At 38.3% G+C, this 23,991-nt stretch overlaps 1 protein-coding gene and 1 pseudogene across 1 annotated transcript in view; both read right to left on the bottom strand.

Moving 5' to 3' along the window:
* Positions 1 to 9,147: 9,147 nt before the first annotated feature.
* LOC102859961 (lysine-specific demethylase 6A-like) overlaps positions 9,148 to 23,991 on the bottom strand; it is a 230,183-nt gene continuing 215,339 nt past the window's right edge. The window contains 3 exon segments of the mRNA XM_006902075.1: positions 9,148 to 9,177; positions 10,003 to 10,173; positions 14,307 to 14,433. Of these exon segments, the coding sequence (XP_006902137.1) occupies positions 9,148 to 9,177; positions 10,003 to 10,173; positions 14,307 to 14,433 (328 nt within the window).
* Positions 15,732 to 23,991, bottom strand: part of LOC102864454 — a 23,604-nt pseudogene continuing 15,344 nt past the window's right edge.

Raw genomic sequence — 23,991 nt, 5'->3', positions numbered from 1 at the left:
GAGGGGGGCCAGCTGGCCAGGCCGTCGAGCAGTGGCGCCTTGAGGAGCAGCTGCGCCTTGTGGAGGCCAGCAGGACATGGGTTCCAGTGAGGAGGAAAGGATTGAACATGACTTCCTCTTATTTTTTTTTAACTTTTGAACTCTTTCTTTATTTCTTGAGATATGCATCTATATTGATTCATACCCAGTAAATATCATTGACCTTAATTCCTACTATAAACCAGATATTCTGATTAAAAGGAAATGAGAAGATTGTACATATACAGAGTATATATATATATATATCTAAAACCAATATATCACATACTTGGCAATAAAAAGATAAACAAAAGCTCATGTTTTACACCCACCTATTATTGCACTGCCAATTGGCCCAACGATGAGAATCTTTGTCTTCCATATTGATTACCGCAGTCCTTGACCTTCTGCAGCAAGCGCTTCAGGGCCTCCTCAGTTTCAACAAGCAAGATTATGTCATCAGTATAATGAGAGTTCCTCCAATCCTGATGCCACCTTCCTCCTCCTATAGTCCAGCTTCCTGAATGATCTGTTCTGCATGTAGAATGAAAATATATGGAGCCAGACTGCGTCTCTGATTTTAAACCATGCAATGTTTTTCTGCTCTGTTCTGAGGACTGCTTCCTGGTCCAGGTATAGCTTTCATATGAGCACAATTAGGCATTCTGGAATTTCCATTCTTCTCAATAGTGCCACAGTTTGTTGTTTGCATTCTCAATGAAGCACAAATAGATATTCTCCTGGTAATCTCTGCTTTCAACCAAGACCCATCTGACATTGGCTATGGTGTCCCTAGTGTCATGGCCTCTTCTAAAACTGACTTGTTTTTCTGATAGTTCTCTGCAAATGTTCTCAGTTATATTTGGATAATCTTCAGCGGTATTTTGCTTGCATGTGACTTCCTCTTATTTTAATGACCACATTTTATTAAATATTTTTGCAGTCTCGAAAAAAAGTGAACTGAGGGAAGGGAAAGGGAGGGAGGGGTAAAATATGCAACAATGAATGAGTGAAAATCTAACTTTTCTGTAAACTTTCATTAAAATCACAACTAAAGAACCAAAACCAAAACCCAAACAAAGGAGTTCTAATTCATGGACAACAAACTTCATTTAGAATAATTTATGGCAGGACAATTTGCAGACTACTCAATGTTTAAAGCTATTCAAGTTTTATATACAGCAGTTGTATTTTCAAATCTTTAGTACTTTCTAGTTTGGGTTGTTTTGGGGTTTTTTCTAAAACTTTTGAGTATTTTAAGGGTTTCGACTTATCCCCATAAATGCTTTCAGGAACTTACTGATTCTGGATCATAGACTTGGGTATGGAACACCATTTAGTAGACAAAGAATCCTTTCCATGTACAGTTATTGTAAAATTTGCATTGAGTGTTAAGTGTCACCAAGCTGAAGTAATTGAAAATTTCTCTCTGAACCCTGTCTTATCCTGTGCCATACTGCCACTTCCTGACACACTAGAGCCCATTGTGACAGTCACTGTGGCAGTCAACCTGGTTGAGGGTCTTCCTCACCTTCGCAGATCCTCTAGAGCATCATGCCCCTCTCCAAGAAGCACTCTGGCGGCACTTTCTCCAAGACACATTTGTTTTGTTATTTTGGCCATCCATGGCTTTTGGCAGTCAGTACCCTTCTCCAAGACCACAGCTCAAAGGCATTAATTTTCCTGTCATCCTTATTTATTGCTTTCAGATGCATAACAAGTGATCAGAAACATCATGTCCTGAATCAGACACACCTTAGTCCTCAAACTGACATCATTGCTCCTCAGTAATTTGAAGAGGTCCCTAACTGCAGATTTTCCCAGTCTCCTGACTTCCCAACTGCTGGTACCAAGAGTGTTTACTGTGAATCCAAGATGAAGTTGTTGACAGTTTCAATTTTTTCTCCATCTGTCATGATATTGCCTATCAGTTCAGCAGTAAGAACTTTTGTATTCTTGATGTTGAGATGCAGTCCATACTGAAAGCTGTATTCTTTGATTTTCTGCAACAAGTGCTTCAATCCTTCCCGTATCTAGGAAGCAAGGTGGTGTCATCTGTATAAAGCAAGTTATTGATGAGTCTTCCTCCAATCTTTTTTTTTAATTTTATTAGTTTTAATGAACATTTACAGGGATTTTGGGTTTTCATTCCTTCATTACTGCACCATTTTCTCTACCCTCCTCCCCAGTTTGTTCTTCTTCCCCCCCAAAAAAATGTGTTTTAATTGTCCAATTGCCACAGTGCTTGTCAAAGTCAGTTCTGATTAATCTCCTTTGTCGATGTGTCCTTTGCCATTCCCTATCACTCCTCCCTGAGAGAGACTTCACCCTGATTCATAAGGAAAAGGGGATGGCGTATTCTCTTAGCTACTTCCTGCTGAAAAGGGACGCTGTGGGTTTCAGGGTGAAGATCTTCTCTCACTACTCTAAAGGGCCCCTTTGGCAGTAGGAAACACATAGGCTATTATGGAGATTGATTTTTCTTCCTCCACTCTTGATGCCACATCCTTCTTCACAGATCCAGTCTCTTGAATAATTTGCTCAGAATACAGATATCCTTAGTCCTCTTAAATCCTGCTTGAACATCTGGTAGTTTCCAATCTATGTACTATTCTAGCTGTTTTGGAATGATCTTCAGCAGCATTTTGCTTGCATGTGATATTAAGAATATTGTTCAATAGTTTCCACATTCTGTTGGATCACCTCTCTTGGGAATGGAAACAAATATGGATCCCTTCCAAATTTCCTGGCATAGACTGGTGAGTGCATCTAGGGCTGCATCTGTTAAAGGAAACAAGTCAATTGGTATCCCATCAATTCTTGGGCCTTTTTTACCAATGCCTTCAATTCAGTTTCAACTTCTTTCATTACCAATAGCTCCTACTCACATGAGACTTTCTGAAATTTTTCCGTGCCAGTTAGTTATTTTTGGTACAGTGACTGTACGTCTTCTGTTGATGCTTCCTGGGTCATTCAATATATTGCCGATAGCATCTTTCAATATTGTGACTTGAGGTTTAAATTTTTCAGTTCTCTCAGCTTGAGAAATATAGAGCGAATTCTTCCCTTTTTGTTCCCTATTTCCATCTCTTTGGAATTTCATGATACTTTGCTTTGTCTTCTCAAGGTGTCCTTTGAAATAATCTGTACTTTACTTGGGCATGTTTCCCCTTTGTTTTTGGCTTCTTGACATGCTGGTGCAATGTTCAGAGTCTCTTCTGACATCTATTTTGGTTTTTTCTTTCTCTTCTGTCTTTTGCTGTTTTCATGGAAGTTATCCTTGATATTATCAAACTCATCTGATCTTTGGTGCTCAATGCTTCAAACCTAGTCTTAAAATGATTGTAAAATTAAGATGGAATAGATTCAAGATTATATTTTAGTTCTCGTGGACTTGTTTTAATTTTCTTCTGCTTAATTTGAAATTTGCAAAGGTGGAGAGTCAGCAAGGATGATCCTCAACAAGATGGATTGACACAGGGACTATAACAATGGCTGTAACATGTCAGAGATCATGAGAATGGCGTAAGATAAGGCAAAGTTCAGATTAGTTGTTCATAGGGTTGTTATGACTAATAGTTGACTTGATGGTATCTAACATTATGCAGATGACACAACCCTGCTTGCTATATCTGAGGAGGACCTGAAGCACTCTTCAATATAGATTGATGCTCAACATCAAGAAAACAAGATTCTCACCTCTGGGCCGATTGTCAGCATCATGATAGATGGTGAAGAGATTGTTAACAGCTTTAGTTTGCTTGGCTCTACAATCAACACTCTTGGTACCAGCAGCCACCTCTCCAAAGTACTGAAGAGCAAAGATGTCTGTCTGGAGACTAAGGTGAACCTGATCAGTCTTTGCAATTACTTGCTATGCATCAGAAAGCTGGACAATGACTAGGGATGATAGAATTGATGCCTTTGAGCTGTGGTGCTGGAGAAGAGTATTTCATATAACTATGGACTGCTAGGAGAATAAACAAGTTTGACCTAGAGGGGGTGAGACCAGGTTGCTCCTTAGAAGCAAGGATTGTCAAGCTTCATCTGACATACTTTGGATGTTGCACAGCAGGAACGGTCCTTGGAGGAGGACGTCATGCTTGGGAGGGTGGAGGGACAGCGCGAGAGGAAGACCCTCGACGAGATGGATCGATTCAGTGACTGGGGTCATGGGGTAGGTGAGTCAGAGACAGTAAGATTGGCACAGGTTAGAGCAGGGTTTAGAGCTGTTGTACATAGGGTAGCTAGGAGTTGCAGGCAACTCAATGACACAAAAACTGTTCAAGAGAATTTTTGTGAGGATTGAATAATATATTTAGCATGCTTTGTACTTGTATTAACTTGTTGCAATTAAATCACTATCACAAAATGACCCTACAGGACATAACTGCTTCATTAAGCTTCCAGGTCAGTAATCTTTACAGAAGCAGTATCTTACTATAAGTGGGTTGTGGTTTGGAACCACTATCCTTCTAGCAGTTATGCTCTTAACAGCCGCTAGGGCTGTGTTCAGTAAATGGTACCTGACTGCAAACAAAAGCATTGCCATCAAGTCGGAGAGCACCGTCTCATAGCTGATCCTCCAGTGAGTTTTCAGTTCTTGTAAACCACAAGAGATTGTCCATCTTTCTCCTTTGGAAATATTGAACTGCCAGAGGCGTAGCCTGTAATTTAACAGCACAGTTCTCTGTCGACTATGATACCAGAGCTCCCTCAGTATCTTTTTAGGCCATGGTAAGACCCAAAAGAGAAAAGTCAAAACCCTAGAAAAAAGCCTTTCCCCACCCCCTCAACGAGATTGCTATATAAATATGCCGACTAAAATGAAAACACACATGATAAAGGTTCAGATATTAGCTTCAACATATTTCCCTCTGAGAATTAGACACACCATTTGAGTTATAATCATAATACTATGTAATCTTAAATTTCACTTGACCAATTACTAATATCATGAAAACCCTGTTTATTTGCTACTTTGGGAAAGGTGACTTATGATTTTACTTTAAAATGCAGAAATAAAACTTTCTGGTTGCTGTAATTTAAATACTAGGTTAAGGAAGTTGAATTGCCAGATTGATGGTAGCAGGTATCCTTACTAGGTGACAACAAGAAAATAATATGGTTTAGTTTCCACTAGTATTTTGTTTTATAATGCTTTTTTCTGTGTGCTATGATGCAAATAATTAAGGTACTTAAAAGTGTTCCTGAGACTTACCTGTATAAAAAGAGGGAGGGGAGAAATTATTCCATTTCTTTTGAAATTAAAAAATCCAAACAATAAAGGATGTTGTTGACAAGAAAGCAGTTAACATAAAACTTCACTATTACTTACAATTTCATGTAATTATACTTCAAGGTAATGTTGATATGTTTGACTTCACACTCAGCACTTTTTTTTCTTTTTAACGCTCAGCATTTCTTAAACTGAAGGAACTAAAGAACAAATTCAAGCCTTGAGTTGCAATAATTAAGGATGCTATGAGCAGAATATTGAGTGATCCAGGAGGCATCAAAATAATTTCATGAAGCAGCATATGATTAAGAGGCAATGATGATGAAGGAAGTTTAAACTGCTCTGAAAGAACTGGCAAAACACAGGGCCCCAGAAATTGATAGACTACCAGCTGACATATTTGAACAGATGGATATGCTCACCAGGTTATGCCAAGAAATCTGGAGGACAACTACCTAGCCAATTGACTGGAAGAGATCCATATTTATTCCCATTCCAAAAAAAGGTGATCCAACAATTTGGATACTATCGAACAATATCATAATAAAGGAAAATCCTGCTAAAGATTATCCAAAAACTACCAGAACAGAACATTGACAGAGAACTACCAGAAATACAAACTGGGCTTAGAAGAGGCTGTGGCACTAGAGACACTATCACCAATGTCAGATGGATCTTGGCCAAAAACGAAGAGTACCAGAGAAATGTCTGTTTCATTGACTATGCAAAAGCATTTGTCTGTATGCATCACAACAATCTATGGCTAATCTTGAGGAAAATGGGAATCCCAGAAGACTTAATTGTGCTCATGCAAAACCTAAACTTGGACCAGGAAGTACTCCTCAGAACCGAGCAAGGAAACACTACATGGTTCAAAATTGGGAGAGGACTGCATCAGGGATGTGTCCTGTCGCCGTACCTTTTCAATCTATGTGCAGATCATTTGGGAGGCTGGGCTTTATGAAGAGGAATGTGTCATCAGGATTGGAGTAAAACTCATCAATAATGTGCCATTATGCAGATGATACACCTTGCTTGCCAAAACTGAAAAGGACCGAAACATTTGCTGCAAAAGGTCAAGCAAGGACTGTAGTCTTCAATATGGATTGAAGTTCAACATCAAGAAAACAAAGATTCTCACCACTGGGCCAATTGGCAGCACCATGATAGATGAAAAGACTGAGAATGTTAACTATTTCAGCTTGCTCAGCTCCACAATCACCAGCAGTCAGGAAATCAAAAGACAAGTTGCTTTGGGGAACTCTGCTGTCAAGTACCTCTTCACAGTGCTTAAAATGTTAAGATGTTAATAATGTTGTCTAGGGACTACGGTGCGCCTGATCCAGGCCATGGTCTTTGTAATTATTTGTTATGCATCAGAGCTGGAAAGTGACTAAGAATGACAGAACAACAACCAATGTCTATGAGTTTGTACTGGAGAAGAGTACTGATCATGTACCACCAAGAAAAAGGTCTGTCCTATAGAGGGTGCTATCTAGTTTCTTTTTGGAGGTAAGGATTTAAGCTCTGTCTCACATACTTTTGACACATGGCCAAGAGGACCAGTCCTTGGAGAAGGACATCATGCTTGGAAGGGTGGAAGGACAGCGCAGGAAAGACAGAACCAGATGAGATGGATTGACACAGTAAATAGGGTAATGGGATAAGTATGTTGTAAACAGTGAGAGTGGCTCAAGATAGGGCAGGGTTCAGAGCTGTTGTACATAGGGTCACTATGAGTCACAGGTGATGCAATGGCACATAACAGCAACCCTCCTCCCCAAAGACTAAATTTTTTTACTAGTAGTATTCTTGATATGTAATCCAAATAAGTATTGCTGTTTTGCCATCAAATCAGAAACGATCCACAGCTGAAGCTCCACTGGATTTTCAGAGGTAGCAAATACCATGGGAGGAAACTGCTCATCCTTCTCCCGTGGAGAAGCTGGTGAATTTGATGGATGATCTGAACTGTGTGCCTTTGGGATTACAGCACAGCTTAGCACTAGGCCATTAGAGCTTCATACACCTAAGTATTACTTAGTACCATTGAGTCGGAATCAACCCATAGCTGACCCTCCTCCAGCAGGTTTTCAGAGACAGTAAATGACACGAGATCCTTCTTCCCCAGAACAGCTGGCGGTTTCAACTCTCATGCCTTTGGGATTGCAATGCAGTTTCTTACCACTAGGCCTCCAGACCTCCTTAAACTTTTATTACTACTAACACAAATAGGTATTAGTAAAATATAATTCAATTACTCTCAAATGTCAGATATCTTTACATTTTTGTGTGTTTTATAATTTTGTTTGCAGAAATGTTTGTCTTAAGATTTATAAGAAAATCAATATTCTTGCTTCTTAACATTGATGTATAATTTTTCCCTTCCAAAGTTATAAATAAAAAAATGATTGCTGATGATAGGTATTCAATGTTTACCAAATGAAATTACCATAATATCTCTATGCTTTCAACCTTCAAACTGTTTCAAGGAAGGCCACATACTCCAAAACTAGCAGAATTTGCATACCCTCTGCGTAACATGGCTTACAAGCAGGAAAGTAGCAAAGTTACTTAACCTAGAAAAAGAAATCTCTCAAATTATTTGCATTCTAAAATAGAGCTCTTTGTTCTAAAATATTTCCCAAATATAAAAGAACATTCCCCTTAAGAGCTTCCGTTTACTCACTATTTGTTTTCTACTATTTACTACATTTTGGCATCAATTGTTTATTGGTTTGTCACTGCAGTAACTGCAACTCAACAATAAACCAGTCTGACATTTTAGGTCTTGAAGATACATACCATATATATTTCTTTAAAAATAATCAAATTTTTATAAGCAATACTTTAGAAACCTCAAAAATCTATCATAGATGTGAAACTTAAAACAAGAAAAATTTAAGTTCTAAATTTTTATACATAAATATCCACCCAGATTTCTATATATATTATATATACATATGAAAGTATATATAAAATATATATAATCAGATTTGAAAAATGAACAAAAATTGGGCACTGTACATAAATTTTTTGAAATGCAAACTATTAGAAAACTCTTTAAACATTAAACAATTTTAATAAAAGTTTCTGTACAATGCTAAGCAGTTTTATTTACACATAGAAAATGTAATAGGAGTAGTGCTTGAAATTACAGCACTCCTTAAAATTTCAATGGCAGGTAAATCTGGAAAAAAATAACAACATTCCATTCACAAATATTTTCAAGCAATAAATATTTATAAATAGTGTAAATTTACATCAGTATTAGAAACAAAAACTACAAATCCGAAGTTTATTCCTTAGTCTATGTGTCCAACATCTTTGTGACTTGGGTGTTAATTTTCTTTTTCTAATGTTTTATTTACGAACCAAGAATATAACTTGAAATGGTTTGAAAACAAGACAGAAAAACATAAAAGCAGTAAAAAAAGATTCTATTTTTCCACATTTTAAAAAAGCTGACAAAAGAAAGACTTAAAATTGCTAACTACCTTACAAAGAAATGACCAGCTATTATTTTTTTCCAAAGAAAATTCTGAAAGAGGAAAACATAAGATGAAAACCAATTCATCAGTTCAGAAACAGAAATATGAAAGAGGTTGTCAAATCAGTAGCCTGTATGACGTTGCCAGTTTTGTTAGATATATACAAAACATGGTTTGGTTTTGTTTTTTCCTCTTAAGTATAGCTGGATTAACTCTGTGAGTCTGGAGTAGAAGCAGTGCTCTCCCTTGTCCAGTTGGTTCAAACTTCGCACTTGGAAGGTTGCATAGACACAATTTTCAGCCAGCAGCCTTGTGAGATAGCTACAAAAACTAGTGATGCAGTACTGGGTTATTTCCTGAACAGCAGAAAATCTCTTATTTAATGTCCACAGAACAATATCAAGATGAAGAGGATGGTAATGGAGGAGCCTGAAAATAAAAGCGAGATATGTTAATTTAGTTATGTAATTGTTAACACGTTGCCAAATGATGGTAATACATAAAAACAAAAAAAAAACCCTGTTTCTAAGCATGGTCGTCAATTTAAAGTGTGCTGCAATGTGTTAATAGTGTTTCTAAGCCCCTGACTACAAAGCAATATTGATTCAGTTGATTATAACTCATAGCTTAACCTATGAGTCGTCTCACAGGATTTCCAAGGCTGTAATCTTGATTGAAACAGACTGCCTCATATTTCCGAGGAGTATTGATGCTTTAGAACCACTGACTTTTCAGGTAACAGCCAAACACTTTAATCATTGCACCACCAGAGTTCCATATAGTAAGTCTTAACAAGCTATGTACAACAATGATTTTTCAAGTAGGATCAAATAACAAATGGTATGACAGTATACCAAAAGTATAAAAAAAATTCCCCACCCACCTCCCCTCTATCCCCGAGAACCATAGTTAAAAAAGATTTTTAAATGTAATAATCATAACATGTGGGAGGTGCTGCTCCATGGGGAAAAAATGATGGACAGTCTCTTCCCATAAAGATTTACAAGGGACGACTGCTATGAGCTGGTCTTAAGCGGGTTGGTTGTTTTATTGTTGTATTATTTAGGTGTATCAACTACATATCTATAGTCCTTGTATGTGTGTGTATATGAATATACTCTCATGTACCATCCATCTAAAGAGTCAAAGGAAAATTTTAGTATTTCTTGATTTGCCACTTACTAGGTGACAAAGCAAAGACTACTGCTTTATAATCCAGTTAAATATGTATTATTCACATGTTTTTTTACTTACTAATGTAAACTGGTCATAGACTTGCATCAGGTCCTCCATTTTGTACTGTTCTAGCACCACAAAATTTTCCAGGTTTCCATTTGTTTTTCGAGCACAATCTTGGCAATGTACTATGTAAGTTTTTTGAGAATTGCTCTCATTTGTTACAAAAAGCAGATCAAAAACTTCTACCTATTTTATACAGAGAAAAAAAAGGATTCAATAGGGAGAGTGGTATTTATTGTATTACTATAGTACAAAATTCTGCTTTATACAGAAATGTTAATCTCTGGTTAAGAGTAGCAACTAAGAAAAACATGGCTATCAACTACAAGAATCATGTGTATTATGGGCACAAACAAAAAGTATATTCATAAACAACACATGGCTTTAAAAACAGGAACACTTGCTTATGCAGAAAGACTGATGAGTTGCTAAAATTCATGCAGAATAAGGAATAACAATGTGAGACGAGTTCACTCTCAGATATTAGAAAACTCATATATCCATTTTCCTTAAGAAGAAGAGATTACACCTTTCTTTGGTCAAGCCAAACAACATTAAAATAACCAGAAATAAAATATTCAATAAGAATTCAGTAATTTCCTTTCCATAATTTTTGACTCATGTACTTATAACTTGTTAGTCAAATTTGTGTCTTCTAGGTTGCAACACCCCCATGATACATCTTCAAGGATATGAACATGTACGGCCAAGCACAATCAATGAGTGCATCTAAATTCCAAAATCAATCTCCATAATAGTCTATGTGTTTCCTACTGCCAAAGGGGCCCTTTAGAGTAGTGAGAGAAGATCTTCACCCTGAAATCCACAGCGTCCCTTTTCAGCAGGAAGTAGCTAAGAGAATACGCCATCCCCTTTTCCTTATGACTCAGGGTGAAGTCTCTCTCAGGGAGGAGTGATAGGGAATGGCAAAGGACACACCGACAAAGGAGATTAATCAAAACTGACTTTGACAAGCACTGTGGCAATTGGACAATTAAAACAGACATTCGGATCGCAGGGAAGAACAACAAACTGGGGAGGAGGGTGGAGAGAATGGTGCGGCAATGAAGGAGTGAAAGCCCAGAATCCCTGTGAATGTTCATTGAAACTAATAAAATTTAATAATAATAAAAAAAAAAGAATTCAGTAATTTCCAATAAAATTTAACCTCAGGATTACAGAATTTCAAGGCAAGGATTCTTAGTATCTTTGTTTCTGGTTTGTTGTTGTTGTTAGGTGCTGTCAAGTTAAGTACGACTCACAGGGACCCTATGAACAAAAGATCTAAACCCTGTTCTATCCTGTGCCATCCTCACACTTCCTGACACATAAGAGCCCATTGCAGCAATCACATCAATGCACCTAGTTGAGGGTCTTCCTCTCCTTCGCCGACCCTCCACCCTTCCCAAAACAATGTCCCTCTCCAAGGAATATGTCCCAAGTATGTGAGGAGAAGTCTCATCATTCCTGCTTCTAAAGAACATGCCAGCTGCACCCTCTCAAAGACATATCTGTTTGTTCTCTTAGCTGTCCATGGGATGTTCACTGTTCTTCTCCAACATCACAGGTCAAAGGTGTCAAGTCCAGCTCTCAGATGCATAGCAAGTAATCAGAAAGATGGCCTATGCTAGAATTTTTTCCCATGACAAAAAACTCATGGCCTCATGTCAGGTCTGAACAGTTCCCCATATTTCTCACTTATATCAACTGGCAGCAACATGAGTCTAATGATTTGAACAGAGAATTTATGAGCACTTTTCCACTTGATCTTCACTTCTGCCATCTAACAAATTGCTCTACTGATCTAAGCATTTTTTAATTCTCTACTTTCTACTTTTGGGTTCTAGTTTAGGCTGTAATGTTAGGGATATAGAGTTAGGTCAGAAATGAGGACACCTCAAAGGAATTAGGAAGCAGGGAACAGTTGATAAGAACCAACCTATCATTGACCAAAAGAGACTATTATTAGGCCAAAGCTGAGGACACCACACAGGAATGGGGAGGCAGGGAATGACAAGAACTTCCCCTACTCCCCTCAAGGTAGCACAAGTGCAGAGAGACAGACTGGGTAGGTGATAGCAACCTTTCCCTCTAATACTAAAAATCACTCCTATTTGTTCCAGGACAATTACAACGGATATCAATGTGTTGGGACTCAGGAGACCATATTAGGCCAAAACACCTTGTTATCCCTCACTCCTCAACTGATTCATCCATGGGACAGATAAATATTCAGCATCAATGCAAGCAGAACACTTCCCTAGTTTACATATGTGTACTCACATCCTGTAGAGCAAGGACCCTAGAACTCCAAGTAACTGCTCCACTCAGGGAGGGTGACCTGTTTACTTCTCTAACATACTGTACTTGATACAATCTCTAGTTCTTCATTCAAATTCCTGACTTGTTTTCATTTTTCCTGCTAAGCTCTGTGCTGCTTGCTCTCCCTCTCTTCCCCACATCCCCTGCTGACCCAATTCTTAAACTAGCAAAGGGAGACCAGAGCTTTGTGCTAATCCTCCTGGAGTCAACAATAACTCTTACTTACATTACCATTTCCCTATCTCTTATTTTCTCCAATATTTCTCTCCTGAAAAAAAAAATTTAACTTAGTCCCTTGTGAAAATATTTGATAGCATCAGTGACTTCAGAATAAACATACATTTTCTTAAAATTATGCAAGATGTTTTATAAACTACCTGCCACTTAGACTTATAAGCAGAATTTGCATAGTTTATGTTCTAGTCACACCAAACCACAAACATTTTACAGAATAAACAGTTTAGTATCCCCATTCTCTTATGCTTTTCCTATGACTAGTGGCATTCTACTACTATTTCTCTCTGGCATGTTAATATTCATATTCAAATCATATTCATCCTTCAAGGATGGGCACAACAATTTTTTTAGAGGATATTTTACGTCAATACTAAAATGGTAATTTGAGTCATGCGCAGAACAATCATTTGTTTACAACTTGCAGCGATACTAGACAAGACCTAGTTTATGGAAATCTGCGTATGTTTGAATAGTCTTGCTTAAAATCTCAGACTAAATAAACTTTGTTATATTCTGTTAAAGATAACTTGGCAATACATTACCTTTAAAGTTAATTCAGAGGTAGTGAATGAGGTAAGCCATTACGGTTAGTCCCCTTTGGTCTCCAGCTACCTTAACTGCCGACACGTAGTCTTGCAAAACATCAACAGCTGTGGTACTAGAATATGAGAAAGTGTTTCCCACACTGAGAGGCAAGACTTGAAGCAAGCAAGACTTGTGGAAGACTAGAGCAAGACTCTGGTAATCGTGGTGTGACAATGGCATTGCTGTGCAGAAACTGTGGCAAGGTGTAACCTGAGGCTTCTTGTACTTCTGCTGGCCATAGTTAAAGGTTTTGATGTTTTCACCTTTGATGATGAAAGGAGATGCTGACTTATAACCACTCTGAGGCAAACCCTGCTGAATGATTTGGATTTGACTGCTGAACTGAAACCAGAGTCTAGACTAATTGAGGAATAGTGCCTTGGAACTTGGGCTAAAATCTGGACTTGTTTTGGGTGATAACCTTTGCCTCCTCCACTCTCCTACTTACTTCTGTTACAAACCCCATTCTTAGTACTACAATTGTGAGTTGGTGAGTGAGCAATGAATAAATGGACCTGTTGTTGGTGCTGTGGCTCTAGAGGTTCTTTATATGCTTTTTGCTCTGGGGCAGTAAGGGGCTATGCTGTTCTTATTCCCTCTAGCTCTTTCAGAGAGATGGTCACGGCCTGTGCCTCTATGTACCGTTTTCTCCTTAGACAGTGAAATATATAGAATTATATTTTAACAACTAAGAGAGGGTTAAACCAGGCTACTCCTTGGAGGCAAGGATTCTGGGGCTTCATCTGACATACTTTGGACATGTTGCAAGGAGATACAGGTCTTTGGAGAGGGACATCATGCTGGGTAGAGTAGAGGGACAGCGCAGGAAGGGAAGACCCTCTATGAGGTGGATTGATTCAGTGACTGGGGTAATCGGGATGGGTGTGAGAGAGGCAATGCAATTGGCACAGGATAGAACAGGGTTTAGGGCTGTTGTACATAGGGTCACTATGAGTCGCAAACGACTCGACGGCACATAACAACAACAACAAGTAACAACAAATTTCAAGGCAATTTCAAATTCAGTAAATGCTTTGGCTTCTCTTTAGTTATTACACACACCCCCACTCCTATTTACTGAAAAAATGAGCAAACTTTAAAAAATAACTAAAGGAAACCAATAACTGAAGAGGTAAGAGGCTTTTTATAAAACAGTTATAGGTAAAAATACTTACCTCACAAATGCTACAATAATGAGCTGGTTCTTCTTTTGTTCGCCCATGCCATATAATCTCTCTTCCTGCAGCAATAAGAGCATCTCTCAAAGTCTGACATTGCTTCAGAGTTCTCAGAAGACAGTATCTATTATAGGGGAAAAATTATTTGTGACCAGCAATTGAATACTGAGTATTTTAGTATCTCAAGAGATATTCCAATTAGTGCATCAAGAGACTTGGTTCTAGTATCTCCAATTTAATTTCTGTCAATTTCTCAAAATTCTGAAATAAACAAAATAAAACAATGCTTAGCAGCTCTGATGATGACAATATTAAACCTGAGGTAGAATATAATTAATACGTGAATACGAAGATATAATCTTAGTATTTAAAAAAAACACTGACCCCTTGCATAAATATAAGCTATTAGTTTGGGCTTTTATTTGGGCAAGTCAATTAACCTTTTTGAGAATCAATTTCCTCATCCTTGAAACAAGGGATATGATTCTAGTAAAGAAGGGAAGGCACATTATTTCTATTAACACTACTTAAACTTATAAACAACATCACCTGTGTAGATGTTTTTTTCAAATGTTTGAACCCATGAGCAGAAAATAACTTATGGAGTTAGATTGTTACTAAAAAAAGAAAAATAGTAATAATAATTAAACATCATGTGTCAGAAGAGAACTCTGCTCCATACAGTTTTCAGTGGCTAATTTTTTTTAAAGTATATCACAAGGTCTTTATTTTGAGGTACCACTGGGTGAAATGGAATCTATAACCTTTTGGTTAACAGCTAAGCAAGTTAATGGCACAGCCTGGGACTATTTTGTGAGTTTTCACAATTTGTGCCCATTTTCCTACAGTTAGCTGTCATTACTCAAAATTGTCTGCTAAATTCTTGCTCTCCTGCTCAGGTTTTCCATTTGAACAAAGAGGGTGAAATAGGTGATCTCTAAGGAACTTTTTAGCTCTAAACTTTGGAGATCATGAAAATATCCTAAAGGAAAGGAAATAGATATAGCAACTGAGTGTGACTTAATAGCAAAAGTCTTAATTGTTTTAATCATGCTGTCTACTTATTGCTTGACACGTGTCAATAAGCATTTGATTACTTCCCAAAGGAAATTCAAAATATGGTTAAGTAATAGCATATATACTTTGTTCCTTGTAAGTTAATAGGTAAAGATATTATTCTTTATCATAATCCATGTCTAGTTCAGTTATGAGATCAAATGGACAAGATAAATTTTTTAAAAATCATATAGAAAACACTGAACAGGTGAATTTATGTAAGGGAAAACACTTAGAAAACAAAGGTGAGAATAGTTAAACAACCCAAGAGATGTAATTAATGCCACTGAACTGTACATACAGAAATTGCTGAAGCTGCTATGGCTGATATGTCATTCTATGCACATTCTCAACAATAAGACTAAATTATACCCCTAACTCCCAGTCCAGGTAATCACTGACCTCCTCAAAGTTATTAAGGAGGGAAACAGAGTAGAGAAGTTTAGGCAGCTCCTCTCATGTCAGGAGGGGTAATTAGTGGTCCTTAAGTGCACTGGTTAACATGTATTCCCTGAGACCTGAATGCAGATTCATGGCTGAGAAGGTTCCAATGTAGCCATGAAGCCATGTCCCACCCTGTCTTCCATAACACAAAGAGTGTATAGGGGTCACTGGACTGTGGGAAGCCATAGGTGACAGTAGAGCACATCAAGTGAGTAGCAGTACATCTCTGGAGTTACCACGAGGTTCTTGGTGGTGCTGATAGTTCCGCTAGGCTGGGAGAGAGGACTCAGGGGTCCTGATATGGGATTAATTTGTGTACCATGGAAGTTTTCAGGCCCCAGAGTTAAGTCGGAAACATTCTCCCATCCACTGTTTCTGTCCACATGATGGTGGTTTTGAAGAAGTCTAGGTATAGTTGGTAGACTGGTTCCGGTGACTGTGTGTTCTACTTCCTGAAAATTTGGATTTCTTGACCCCTAACAGCCTGCTTCCCATTCTGATTCTGTGCTTGAGGTTTGGAAAGCTGCAGTATCTTTCCTTCTGGTCCAGATCCTCTTGTGCTCCACCTTCTGACTCATGGAGCCATTTGGATGAGAGCTCCTGAGGTAAGTGGGCTCCAATAATATCCTATTTTATTTGAATATTTAAAGTTTTTAAATTCCATTAATTAGTAATCATATAATCACTAATTGAAGATTAGCTTTTTAACTCTAAACTAAACCCTACAGGGTGAATGTGAACTGAAAGTGTAATGAAAAAGGTTATTTAGTCTAAAGCTCATTAATTTCACAACTGAAAATTTTGGATTTGGTAATTTTTTACTGGGGCGGGGAGTAGGAGGTGGTTATCATATGCATTGCAGGAAATGTAGCAGCATCCTTGTCTTCATCTTAGAAGATGCTAAACAGGACAGTCTTCATTCCAATCATAAAATTGTGTGTCCCATGTGGCAATACTGTTCCTAACTAAGAACCACTGTATTAAAACCCAAAACCAAAACAAACCTAACCTGAGCGGAACAGTGGTTTCTTTAATTAATAATGTGCCTTACTGACTACGCAAAGACATTCAACTGTTTTAATCATAATAAACTAAGGATAATATTGAGAACAATAGGAACTCCAGGATACTTAATAATAATCATGTGTAACCTATACACAAACCAAGAAGCAGTTGCTTGAACAGAACAAGGGGATATGCATGGTTTAAAATCAGGAAAAGTGTTTTTCAGAGTGATATCCTTTTCTCCATACCACAGACAATGTGTACGCTGAGCAAATAATTTAAGAACCAATACTAGAGGAAGACTGATCAAAAACCTGAGTTTTGCAGATGACAAGATCATGCTTGCAGAAAGTGAAGGATAATTGAATTACTTAATCAAAGACCTCAATATGAACGACAATTTAACAAAAAACCCCAAAATAGCACACACATACACAAAAACCCCAAACAAGAATCCTACAACTGGATCAATAGGTCACAACAGTTAAACAGAGAAAACATCTAGGTTGTCAATTATTTTATTTAACTGGATCCACAATCAACAGCCCTGGAAGCAGCAGTCAAGACATTCTCCCTTTCATTGCATTGAGCAAATCTGTTGTCAAGAAACAACCTCTATAAAAATGCTTAAGATGGAGGATACCAGTGTAAAGAAGAAGGTGCTCCAGACTATAGTTATTTTTCAATTGCTTTGTATGCATGTGAGAGTTGAACAAGTTTGGGAATGACTTAAGAAAATCTGATGGCTTTGAATCGTGGTGCTAAGGAGAATAGCAAAATTAGCATGTTGTGGTTGTTGGTATGTGCTGTAGAGTCTCTTGGGACTCATAGCGACCCTATATACAACAGCCCTAAACTCTGCTGTGTCCTGTGCCAATCACACCGTCTCTGATACACCCATCCTGATTACCCCAGTCACTGAATCAGTCCACCTCATAGACGGCCTTCCCCTCCTGCGCTGTCCCTCCACCCTACCAAGCATGATGTCCCTCTCCAAGAACAGGTCCCTCCTTACAACATGTCCAAAGTATGTTAGCCAGAGCCTCAGAATCTTTGCCTCCAAGGAGCCACCCGGTTTAACCCTTTCCAGGACGAATCTGTTTGTTTTCCCAGCAGTCCATGGTACCCTCAAGACTCTCCTCCAGCGCCACAGCTCAAAGGCATCAATTCTCCTTCTAGCCTCCTTAGTCACTGTCCAACTCTCTGATGCATAACAAGTGACTGCAAAGACCATGGCCTGTATCAAACGCACCTTAGTCTCCAGAGAGACACCATTGCTCTTCAGTACATTGCTCTTCAGGTCCCTAACAGCAGACTTTCCCATGGCAATACGTCTTTTAATTTTCTGGCTATTGGTGCCGGGAGTGTTGACTGTGGAGCCAAGCAAACTAAAGCTGTGAACAATCTCAATCTCGTCACCATCCATCCTGATGCTGCTAATTGGCCCAGTGGTGAGAATCTTTGTCTTCTTGACCTTGAGCCTCAATCCATATTGGAGGCTGCAGTCCTTGACCCTCTGCAGCAAGCACTTCAGGTCCTCCTCAGTTTCAGCAAGCAGGGTTGTGTCATCTATATATCGCAGATTGTAGAATGCCCAAATTAAAAAAAATCTGCTTTTAAAGAAGTACAGCCTGAGTGCTTATTAAAAGCAAAGATAACAAGACTTCATTTCACACATTTTGGGATTTTTGTGATTAGGAGAAGACATCATGCTTGTTAGAGAAACACCCTCAATGAGATGGATTAACAGTGATTCCAACAACGACCTTAAGTACAGCAGAAATTGTAAAGATGGCACAATATCAGACATGGTTTCTAGAGATTTACATAAGGTATCTGTGAGCTGAAAAAGATGCAATGGTATCTAAAAACAACATCCACTGAATGCACACTAGGGAGCTCTGGTGGTCTAGTGGCAAGAAGCTACTCTGCAATCCTGAAAACTTCCCATCTGCTTAACAGCCTCTGAAAACCCACTAGAGGGTCAGCTATGGGTCAGTTCCAACTCTATGATACACAACAACAATTACAACAACAAATGCACTTTAGAATAAGATCCACATAATACTTATAAACTGAATTAGAAAGTTACTATGGGTGGGTGGTGCATTCCAGCGAGGCAGGCAGTCTGATGTGCTGAGAACCGGTGACTTGGCAGCTTAACATCTGGGAACAGACTGCAGCCCCTAACTCCTGGCAGGGCCCACGCCCTGTCCCCGGCCCCCCACTGTAGCACCACATTCCCCTGACACGCCCCCCAACCATCCCGTGCCCCTGTATCCCTGGTACACCCTGGTGGCCACGCCACAGCCCTGCACCCCCAGTGGTGCCCCAGGGCCACTAGAGAGTCCTTCACACAGCACAGAGACCTACTAATTGCAGTGGACAGAAGGATTTTGAATCAGAACACAAAGGCACGACACGGATCCAGTCATCGCCCGAAGCCACCAATAGAGCTGCTGTGGGACTGATCTGCCACAAGAAAGGCCAGTAGAATCTGAACTGGGTTTTCCTGGGCAGCACCGACTGCCTGCAAGAGTACCCAAGGGTGAGCCCACTGATGAGAATTTGGCTGAGCTCTCTTGGGCCACGCAGATTGCCCAGGAATGAGCGGGCCAGTGGTAATTTGTCTGAATTTCTGTGGACACTGAAGACCAGGCAGAGGTGAGTGGGTTGGTGGGAATATGACTTTGACTTCTTGGGTCCCGTTGGACCCAGGACCCTGCTTGGGCAGAGGCCGCTGCACAAGGACACCTGTGTAACTGTTACTGAGCAGGGACTGTGAGGTTAAAACCACTGGGTGGGAGACGAACAGCTGGAATTTGAATAGGGACCCCGATCGTAAGCACACTCCAACAGCTAAGGTCTCAGTGAGGTCCCCCAAGTGGTTGACCTGCCCTTGTGATTGCCCCACCCCCATGCATGCCCGACCCCATTTATCTCCACACCTGTGCCTAAACATCTGGTCAATGAACTTGCCTTTAATCTGGAGTACCTTGACCTGTCTTACCAACAAGATGCTGCTCTCACAGGCTCTGAATTGACATTTCCCTGGAGTTCAGAGAAAAACACAAGTGGGGTAGCTGTTCAACTGATCTCTAGAGCATTGTCTTCAGATCAGAAACATATCAATGTCTCAAAGAAAGCAAATTATCCCAAACACTAAACAAGCACAAAGCAAGACATCACCCCCAAAGGATGACACAGTATCAATGGATTTCCTGAAGCCAGAAAGTCTGATGGAACTTTCTGACACAGAATTTAAAAGAAAAATGATTGAATATTTTCAATGGATGAAAGATAACCTTGAAAAATTACAGGATACTACAAGCAAAAACCAGGAAGAGCTAAACCCCCGAACCCCCCAAAACACACCCAATCCAGAACAATGTAGAGAAAACAAATGAGGCATTAGTGGCACTGGAAAAACAAGAAACCACTATCCAAAATATGAGGTCCAATGTTTTAGATGCTGTCAACATGACGGAGGGACATGAGCAGAGTTGAAGACATGGAACACAGAACCAGTGAAATAGAAGACAGAATTGTCACCACTGAGCTGCTAGAGCAAAAAGTAGACTCAAAAAAGAAGGAAAAAGAAAAAACCTAAGAAAAATGTGGGACACCATCAAGAGAAATGTCATGTGCATTATTGGAATCCCAGAACAGGAAGAAGCAAGTAAAGGCACCCAAAAAGCTGTGGAAGAATTACTAGAGGAAAACTTACCAGGCATAATGAAGAATGAGAGAATATATATTCAAGAAGCTCAGGGAACACCATATAGACTAGACCCCAAAAGAAAAACACCAAGGCATATCATAGTTAAGTTTGCCAGAACCAAAGATTAAGCAGCAAGGGAGAAACAAAGAGTAACCTATAAGGGAGAACAGATAAGATTAAGTGTCGATTTCTCAGCAGAAACCATGAGAAGTAAGAAGAAAGTGGAAGCACATATATCAAACACTCAAAGAACAAAACTGTCAACCAAGAATAACTCAGCAAAATTATCCATTAAATATGAAGAAGAGATCAAAATATTCCCAGAAAAAGAGAACCTAAGAGAGTTTTTAAAAATAAGACCAGCATTGAAGGAAAGACTCAGAGATGTCCTTCTTTTAGAGGTACCACAGAAAGCATTATGGACCAAAGTAACTGGCAACAACACCAAAAAGAACTCAACATAATGATAGCAATAAAACCTTGCCTCTCAATAATCACACTGAATATGAATGATTTAAATGCACCACTGAAAAGAAAAAAAGTAGCAAATTGGATAAAAACCCAAAATCCATCAATATGTTGTCTACAAGAGACACACCTGAAAAATGAAGATAAAGAAAGACTAAAAAGAAAAGGGTGGGGAAAAATATACCAAGCAAATGGCAACCAGAAAAAAGCAGGAGCAGCGATATTAATCTCTGATAAAATAAATGTCAATGTAAAAACCATCACAAAGGACAAGGAAGGTTACTACATAATGCTGAAAGGGTCAATAGAACAAGAGGACATAACAATAAATTTCTATGTACCAAATGAAAGACCTGCAAAATACATAAAACAAGCATTAATAAAAATGAAAAAGGAAATTAGAAGACTCCAATACACCCCTCTCAAAAACAGATAGAACTACTAGAAAGAAACTCAACAAAGATAAACCACGCAATAAAGCATGTTGACCTCATAAATATTTATACGCTAATGCACACCAAAAAAACCACAGAAAACCTTCTTCTCCAATGTGCATGGAAAGTTCTCCAGAAGAGATTACACTGTAGGTCACAAGGCAAGCATTAATAAATTAAAAAACATAGAAATAATACAAAGCATCTTTTCAGACCATAATGCTACAAAATTAAGAAATTAATAAGACAAAGGAGAAAACACCATACATTTGGAAGCTGAACAACACCTTGCTTGAACATGACTGGGTATTACAAGAAATAATATATGAAATTAAAAAGTTTCTTGAAACAAATGACAATGAAAACACCATTTACCAAAACCTCTGGAAAACAGCCAAAGCAGTAATCAGAGGTCAATTTATAGCAATAAGCAAACACATCAAAAGACAGAAAAAAACCGACCATTGACTCTGTAACTCAACATCTTCAGCAAATTGAAAAAGAACAGCAAGAAAACCCGACACTCTCTAAAAAAACGGAATTTATAAAATTTAGAGCAGAAATAAATGAAACAAAAAACCAAAAAACAATCAAAACTATCAATAAAACTAGGTGTTGATTCTTTGAAAAGGTCAATAAAATTGACAAACCATTAGCAAAACTCACAAAGGAAAAGATGACACAAATAATCACAGTAAGAGATGAATCAGGAAACATCACAACATAATATAAAAAAGCTAACATTAGAGTATTATGAAAAACTACCCAAACAAATATGAAAACCTAGAGAAAATGGACAAATACTTAGAAATGCACAACCTACCTAAACTGACACAAACCAAAATTGAACATCTGAACAGACCCATTACAAAAGAAAAATTGAAAAGGTAATACAACAATTTCCAACCAAAAAAAAAAAGCCCTGGACCAGATGGTTTTACAAGTGAATTTCATCAAACATTCAGAGAAGAACAGTCACCAATTCTACATAAACTACTTCAGGAAATAGAGAGATGGAATTCTCTCAGATTCATTCTATGAAGCAAACATATCCTTGATACCAAAGCCAGCAAAGGACACCACCAAAATAGAAAACTATAGGCCATTATCTCTCATGAACATAGTTGTAAAAATCCAGAATAAAATACTAGACAATAGAATTCAATGATACATCAAAGAAATAATTCACCATGAGCAAGTGGGATTTATAACAGGTATGCAAGGATGGTTCAACATAAGGAAAACAATTAATGTAATTCATCACAGTAACAAAGCAAAGAACAAGAAACACATGGTCCTATCAACTGATGCAGAAAAGGTCTTCAACAAAATCCAACACACTTTCTTGATTAAAACACTCAACAAAATAGGATTAGAGGGGAATTTATTCAACACAGTAAAAAAAGTATTTATGGACACCCAAGAGCCAACATTGTACTCAATGGAGAGAGGTTAAAGGCATTCCTTTTAAGAATAGAACTAGGCAAGGATGCTCACTCTTACCTCTCTTATTCAAGATTGTACTGGAAGTCTTAGCAATAGTAATAAGAGAAGAGGTATCCACATTGGCAGAGGAGGTAAAATTATCTCTCTACGCAGATGATATGATAGTATACCTAGAAAACCCTAAAGACTCAGCAAGAAAACTACTGGACATAGTTGACCAATTCAGCAAATTAGCAGGATACAAGATCAAAATACAAAAATCAATTGGATTTCTCTACAGAGACAAAGAGAATACAGAGCCAGAGCTAAGAATAACAATACCCTTCACAATAGTGAATCACAAGAATAAACACTTGGGAGTAAATATAACCAGAAGCACAAAGGATCTATTCAAAGAAAATTATAAAACATTACTACAAGAAACCAAGAGAGACTTGGAGAAGTGGAAGAATAACCCTTGTTTATGGACAGGAAGAATCAATATTGTGAAAATGGCAATACTACTAAAGGTAATATACATGTTCAATGCAGTCCCAATAAAAATACTAAACCCATTCTTCAACAAGATGCAAAAGGTAATCTCCAGTTTCATTTGGAATGGAAAGAAGCCCTGAATAAGCAAAGCACGCCTTAAAAATAGAAACAAAGTAGGAGGCATCTCACTACACTACTGTGGTGGTTAAGACAGCATGGTACTGGTAGAATGACAGACACATAGATAAATGGAATAGAATTGAAAACCCAGAAATCAGGTCATCTACCTATGGTCAAATAATTTTTGACAAGGAGATGAAATCAGTGAAGGGGGGAAATGACAGCCTTTTTAAGAAATGGTGTTGGCAAAACTGGAAAAATATCTGCAGAAGACTGAAGCAAGATCCACACCTCACTCCCTACACAAAAACCAACTCAAGGTGGATCATGGACCTAGGACTAAAACCAAGGACTATAAACTTTATCAAAGAAAAGCTTAGAAGAACTCTAGCAGTCCTAATCCACAACATAAAGTCTTCCAAGTATCCTGAAAATTCTACAACCAGGAGAAGATAAAATAGATGAATGGGACCTTCTAAGAATCAAATCCCTATGCACATCCAAAAACTTCTCC

Source organism: Elephantulus edwardii, unplaced genomic scaffold (assembly GCF_000299155.1).
Source record: "Elephantulus edwardii isolate Elephantulus edwardi_28Jun2011 unplaced genomic scaffold, EleEdw1.0 scaffold00365, whole genome shotgun sequence".
NCBI classification, from domain to species: Eukaryota; Metazoa; Chordata; class Mammalia; order Macroscelidea; family Macroscelididae; genus Elephantulus; species Elephantulus edwardii.
This window is presented reverse-complemented; position numbering and strand designations above follow the sequence as displayed.